The sequence below is a fragment of the Alosa pseudoharengus genome, unplaced genomic scaffold (genome assembly GCF_046254945.1).
Source record: "Alosa pseudoharengus isolate Yale_2024_CS ecotype anadromous, Long Island Sound unplaced genomic scaffold, YU_APseudo_1.1 YU_APseudo_1.1_scf_15, whole genome shotgun sequence".
NCBI classification, from domain to species: Eukaryota; Metazoa; Chordata; class Actinopteri; order Clupeiformes; family Clupeidae; genus Alosa; species Alosa pseudoharengus.
The window spans coordinates 13,321,525-13,329,024 of NW_027468620.1; the positions used below are offsets into that span (position 1 = coordinate 13,321,525).

The window sequence follows — 7,500 nt, forward strand, 5'->3', positions numbered from 1 at the left end:
TTGTAATAAAAAATAGTAGGCCTAGGCTACAGGCTAATGTGCATAAAGTGTGCTGTCATAAATATCAGTCATTCAGAAAAATAATTTTATATCAGGATATAAAATAATAGATATATTATATTGTAATCCTCTGGTGTTCTAAGGGAGGCTATTAAAATCTTATTTAATAAAATGTTTAGCCCCCCCCCCCCCCAAAAACAAAAAGAAAAAAATTGAGATTCGTATCGAACCGTGGGTCAAAAATCGTGATACAAACCGAATCGTGAGGTTGGTGTATCGTTACAGCCCTAACACACATACACATACACATACACATACACACACACACACACACATATACGCACACACACACACACACACACACACACACCCACAACACACACAAGGATGCATACACACACACACACAGATCTCAGAAGAGACGTTAACAGAAGGAGGCTGAGTTCTGTTGCCGTGTGTTGTGACACGACACAGCAGAACGTCTCTGTCTGTGAGGGTTGAGAGTTTCAACTGACGTACAGTAGCGTAACCAAACGGGCCGAGGCTTCAATGACCATCATACTGTATGTTTAGGTTTTAAATGCATGATTTGGGATGGTTGTTAGTCATGCTATAATACGTTGTTATTCCCTGGTGTTGTTGGTGGCAGGAATTCCAAAGCACACGGGAGGCCAAGCGACGTTTCCTGTTGGCTTACACCATCATGTTGGACTTTTTCGGGATCAAGCTCCTGGATAAAAATGGGAATGTGGATCGGGCCGCGAACTGGCAGGACCGCTTCCAGCACCTGAACGAGTGAGTTTGTGTGTGTGTGTGTGTGTGTGTGTGTGTCTTTGTGTGTGTGTGTGTGTGTGTGTGTGTGTGTGTGTGTGTGTGTGTGTGTGTCTTTGTGTGTGTGTTTGTGTAGGTGTCTTTGTGTGTAGGTGTGCATTTGTGAAATGAGTCAGGGTGTGTGTGTGTGTGTGTGTGTGTGTGTGTGTGTGTGTGTGTGTGTGTGTGTGTGTGTGTGTCTTTGTGTGTAGGTGTGCATTTGTGAAAGGAGTCAGGGTGTGTGTGTGTGTGTGTGTGTGTGTGTGTGTGTCTTTGTGTGTAGGTGTGCATTTGTGAAAGGAGTCAGGGTGTGTGTGTGTGTGTGTGTGTGTGTGTGTGAGAGAGATGTAGTATCTAAGAGGAGCCTTACTTCCCCCCTCCCTGATGTCCCAAAGTCAGAGTGGTGACCCCAACTCCACTGTCATGTGATTGGCCAATCACAGAGCTCACAGGAAGTGGGTCAACCATAGCACAGCACAGCCTGGACAGAAAGAGAGATAAAGAAAGGGGGAGAGAGAAAGAGAGAGAGATAAAGGAGTAGGATGGAGAGAGTGAGGAGGACTGTGGAAGATGAAATTCACTGAATGAATGAATGAAATAGCATGAAAAGAATACTCAGAGATACTCACAGTTGTCTCCTGTGCAATGGGCCATAGTCAGCTAAGGCAAGGGAGAGTGACTGTGTGTGTGTGTGTGTGTGTGTGTGTGTGTGTGTGTGTGTGTGTGTGTGTGTGTGTGTATGTGTGTGTGTGTGTGTGTGTGTGTGTGTGTGTGTGAGAGAGGTTTGGTGTATATATGTGTCAGCGCCTCAGGACAGTGCCATGGAGGACACAGGCTCTTCCAGCTCAGTCATTGCTCATCTGCTGCCTGACTGAGAGGCTGGCCCTGCTGACGGCCACAGTCCTCACTGGACTCCTTTCTCTCCATCCATCCATCCTTCCATCCATCCGCCTCTTCTCTCTTCTCCTTCCCTCTTCATCCATCCATCCTCTCCACCTCTTCTCTCCTCTCCTGTCATCTCGTCTCCTATCTCTGTTATGACCTAATACTGCCTTTACACAGCCAATACCCACAACAATGACTTACAGCTAGGAAATATGACCACCTCTTCTGTTCTTTATTTTAATGGATACCTACTTCCCTTTCTTGTGATTCATTCATTCATTGTGGATATCATGCATTTCCATTCAGTCACCCTTGCATTTGGCCATTCATTCATTCATTCATTCATTCATTCATCCACCCATCCATTCATTCATTCATCCATTCATTCATTCATCCATCCATCCATTCATCCATCCATCCATCCATCCATCCATCCATTCATCCATCCATTCAGTCATTCATCCATTAATTCATTCATTCATTCATGTGTTCTATTTTGTTTTTTCTCAGGTCTCAGCATAACTACCTGCGTATCACGCGTATCCTGAAGAGCCTGGGCGAGCTGGGCTTCGAGGCCTTCAAGCCGTCGCTGGTGCGCCTCCTCCTGAAGGAGTCGCTGGTGGAGGGCACGCTGCCCAACATGCGCCACAGTGCCCTCGAGTACTTCGTCTACACGCTGCGCGACCGCGCCCAGCGACGGGCACTCCTGCGCTTCGCCCAGCGCCACTACCAGCCCCCCGAGAACTTCGTCTGGGGGCCCCCCAGGAGGAGGCGCCCGCCCGGGGCCTCAGCGACAGCAGCAGGGGCCACTGTGGTGGTGTCAGCCCCTGGAGGTGGGCCTGTGACCACCAGGGTCCGGTCACCCCCTCAGGAAGGGCCAGTCAGCGGCGGTGGAGGAGGAGGCCGGGGAGGAGGCAACAGGGGTCATCGTTCGCCCCCGATAGCAGAGAGGGAGGAAGATGAGGATGATGATGATAAGGAGGAGGAGGAGGAGGAAGAGGGGAGGCGAGGAAAGGATGGAGGGAGAGCAGGAGGAGGAGGAGGAGGGGGAGGTGGCGAGTCGAGGACACGAAAGGAGGGGAGAGGAGATGGACGAGGGCTAGTGGTGGTGGACAGGGAGGAGTACATCGAAACCATCCCTCTCTGAGAGTCAGGTAAGCTAGAGAAAATGCAGGAGAGAATCAGAGAGAGAAACAGAAAGAGAAAGAGAAAGAGAGGTGGAACGTAAGGGCTGAAACTCTGCATCTGAAGTCCCACTGAGGTAGAATCAAATGGTGGACGAAGGGCAGAGGTTCATTTGGGGACTCGTTGGGTTCGCCCACAGCAATATTCTTCTAAGCCTTGGCCTTCTGTGGACAGCTGTTCCAGACTCACTGGCAGGTCGCCAGACACTCCACAGAGACTTGCAAGAGTTAATCCTCATCTTCCTCCTCTGCTTTTTCTAAACATCCTGTAGATACTTTATATTTAACAAGATGTAGCTTTTACTGCGGTTGTAGTCAATCATAAGCACATAACTTAAAGGCTTAGGTACTGTACATATATAAAAAGAAATTGAGGATCTTTGTGTGATATATTGCACCTTTGACTTGACTTCTCAGTCTTCCGTTTGTTGTGAAATGTTAGTGGAGTATTCTGTTCTTCCTCATCTTTGGTTTTCTGTCGTAGCACAAGAGTTTCTACAGGGCTGTTCAGCTAATCACAGGCCTTCACTGCCACACACATACACACTGCCACACACACACACACACACATACACACACACACACACACACACACACACACAGTGTCACTCCCTCTCTCTCTCTCCCTCAATCGCACACACACACACACACACACACACACACACACACACACAGTGTCACTCCCTCTCTCTCTCTCCCTCAATCGCACACACACACACACACACACACACACACACACACACACACACACACACACACACACACACACACACACACACACACAGTGTCACTCCCTCTCTCTCTCTCTCCCTCAATCACACACACACACACACACACACACACACACACACACACACACAGTGTCACTCCCTCTCTCTCTCTCTCTCTCTCTCTCAATCACACACACACAAACACACAGGGCTTGAGAGTGCGGAAGCATCTCAGACAGCTGGAGGCCTGTGATGTACAGCAGGGTCGAGCTTTTCTGAAGGCTCATGCATCTGCAACAAAGTTCCCTAATACCCCCAGAGCAAAGCTACTCAGTATGGAAAATAGCTGTGCAACTCATAAAGGAATCATAGGGCCTACAGAGCAACTGTATCCAATAGCAGCTTCTGGCTTGACATATGATTGCAATGAAACTTTGAGTTATCCTAAACACAAAAGAGGATAAGAATGTTGCTATGATGGTGTGAAAGACTAAGTATACATCGATAGGGTTCAGTTAGATGAGGTTTTGCTCCTGCAGATGCTGAAATCTTTAGAAAGATTGAAAGTTGATCTGTTGTGTTTTGCAGGAATTTTCAGGTATAAAACATAGTGTGTTAGGTACTTACTGCTGTTACGGCATATTATTTATATGCTTATCAGTGTGTGTGTGTGTGTGTGTATTCTCAACAATGAAGTGCCTCTTTTTTAAGTGTGTGTGTGTGTGTGTGTGTGTATGCCACTGGTTCCCCACCCACTGTATGAATATACATGCAATGTTTAAAGTGTGTTCTTTGATTCTTATGGGATTAAAATAAGAGTAATATATTGTGTATCCACATACACACACACACAGACACACACATTTGCATGCACACACACACACCTAAATGCATAAAGCATGCACACACACACACACACAGAGAGGAGAGAGTGCACCACAGTCTTCAGTTTCCCTGTTCCTGCCCCTATACTACCCTTATCTCTGCCTCCCCATTGGTGGGAATTACGAGCAGAGACGAGGGAAGTTTTTTCTTCACTGCATTTCAACTCATCTGATTCCTCTTCTTCTCTCCATCTTTCTCTCCTCCCCCCTGCCCTCTCTCTCTCTCCCTCCCTCTCTCACTCTCTCTATCTCAATCTTTTGTTCGCCCAAAAGAAGGCACGCTGTGCCAGCTCAGATTAAACAGTGGGGGGTTGAGTACACGGGGCTCTCTATATGTGGTGTAGAGGGTTTTACAGTCAGTACTGTGTGTGTGTGTGTGTGTGTGTGTGTGTGTAAGTAGAGAAAGCAGTCTTTTGGGTTTTGTAGACACTTAAGTTAAGCGCTGCAAAGGGCATTTCTGCCACCCTTGATCTCGTTTTGTGTGTGTGTGTGCGCATGGCCGTGTTTGTGCGTGCTGTGTGTGTGTTGGTGTGTGTGCGCATGGCCGTGTTTGTGCGCTCTGTGTGTGTGTGTGTGTGTGTACTTGGCTGTGTGTGGGTGTGCACGCTGTGTGTGTGTTTGTGTGCGAGGTAACAGCAGATGAAAGTTTGATGTGGCAGACATGGCATTGCGGAAACTGCCTCTTGCACTGGTAGTAGGTATTAATATGTAGAATGCTGCCACTACTTGCTTATCTCTCCAAACCATGCCTTCACAAACACACACTCTCTCTCACTTACACACACACATGCACAGACACATAGACAAACACATATTTACACACCTAAACACACACACACACACTCAGATAGACAAAATATAATTACACACCACACAAACACACTCTCTCACTTACACACACACACACAAGCACGCACATACACACACACTCACATAGACAAAAACATATTTACACACCACACAAACACACTCTCACTTACACACACACACAAGCATGCATATACACATACACTCACATAGACAAACACGTATTTACACACACACACACAGATAGACAAAAACATATTTACACACCACACAAACACTGATTTCCTCTAGTACTTGAGATTTTTTATAAAGGACTGCTAGTGGTAGTGGACGCCTTCCTGTGCGGTGACTTCTCACAGTACTGGTGTAAAGTGTTCAAAACTCCAGTGTCTCCTCCTCTGCTGTGCCATATCAGTGTGGTAGTCGTGGTGACCAGTGTCTGACTTCAGTGTGTAAGGTACCTTATATGTACTGACATTTTATAAATGTGTAGATAATTTATAAAAAACATTTTATGGTGCTCAAAACATTTTATGGTGTTCTGTCATATTAAAATATACAACAAAGCAAGAAATAGACTTGGTGTGGTGTTTTATTTCTGTACTGTGACAGAGAATCTCATTGTGCGCTGGGAAATTAATTTCAGTCATGTGTCACAGTAGACCCATTGCTGGATTGACAGCGTTGAACTGGTGAAATGCCGTTGGATTTGTACTGATATACTGTGGAAGCCAATGCTAGATGTTCTTAGAGGAGGCAAAGTCATCTACATTCACATTCACATTTATATATCTACAGTAGTAGACGCCTTTATCCTAAAAAAAGATTTACATTACAACATTCAAGCTACATTGCACAGGACACTTTGAGGTAGCAATAAATTCTACTTTACAAACACTGAGACTATTAGAATCTCTGAAAAGAAGAGATGGACCTGCCTCTTCAATGAAATGCTTCATCGGTTCTACTTCTCTCTTTCGCTCTGTCTCTCCATTTTTCTCTCTGTCTCTTTTTCCATCTCCCTCTCTATCTCTCTTCCCTTCCTTCTCTCACTGTCAAAACAGCTGTATATGACAAAACGGCTGAATGAGCAACTGCGCTTTTCACTAAACATCTCACCCAAGTCCTTAAGTCGTATCTGTCGTTAGCATCAGACTCTTATCAGCTCCCCAAAATACCCCATCAGAATCAATCAGAGGAATTAGTCTTTGGAATTGGAGTGTATAAGACTTTGTGGCGTCTCTGCTGATGCGCTGATCTTGGGCTAGTCCCCGCTGTGAGTCGTAATTGTGTGCGTCTCTCTAAGCTCTCCTTCTGTCTCTCTGTGTAGCGGCGGGCCCCGTGCGGTTAGCGTGCTGCTACATTCCGAATCAGGACTCTGTGAGCTCATTAACGGCTTCAGTTTGTATGATGCTTTCCCTCATAGACAGCCCCCATACTGTTTCCTAATGGGTCCTCCTTTGTCTCTATACAGCAAGCACACAGTGTTTGAAATGTTTATGAAGTGTGCATTTTCACTTAATATGTAGTCAATTGATTTGCAAATGCCAAACAAGTGGCATATTTGTAGACTGATATTCAGTTAAGAATAAAATTATTCATACCCCTGGCAAATATAGATTTAATGTTGATTTTCTCTTGACCAATATGTTTGACCTTCTCAAAGTAAATGGTAACACTAAAACAAGGACCTACATTATTAAGATTTTTGGAGGAAAAGATCAGGCAGCCTGCCAAGGGACCTGCCCCAATAGGCGGTCTTGGACCATTACTGTAAACCACACAATGATCCAAAACATCCAAACAAGGCAAGAAAAGGTTAACAGAGAAAACATTTTAGCATGGCTCAGCCAGAGCCCAGGCCTCATTCCATCAAAAAAGTGAGCACAAGGCCAGAGTGATGGCAAAGAATCGTTCCTGCCTCAAAACCCAGATTGCTGCTAAAAAGGTGCGGTCTACAATCACTGTGGAGACATGGAGAGGCTTGGTTGGTATTATAAGAACCATTTTGAGAGCTATGGATGCAAATAAAATGTTTCCACTGATAATTTTCAAAAGGGTATGAATCATTTTGGACATTTTTCATAAACATGAAACAAAAAAGATTAAAACACTTTTTTTTTATTCAATGTTTCTACCACATTGTCTTACAACCTTTAACCATGTGGCAGTGTCATTTTCAGTCAGAACAAACATATTGGTCAAGAGAAAATCAATCAA

At 45.3% G+C, this 7,500-nt stretch overlaps 1 protein-coding gene across 1 annotated transcript in view; it reads left to right on the forward strand.

The window, feature by feature from the left end:
- Positions 1-5,782, forward strand: part of ogfrl1 (opioid growth factor receptor-like 1) — an 18,737-nt gene extending 12,955 nt beyond the window's left edge. The window contains exons 6-7 of the mRNA XM_076285627.1: positions 650-795; positions 2,206-5,782. Of these exons, the coding sequence (XP_076141742.1) occupies positions 650-795; positions 2,206-2,842 (783 nt within the window). The 3' untranslated portion in view covers positions 2,843-5,782. The remainder of the gene's footprint in view (positions 1-649; positions 796-2,205) is intronic.
- The last annotated feature ends 1,718 nt before the right edge of the window (positions 5,783-7,500 follow it).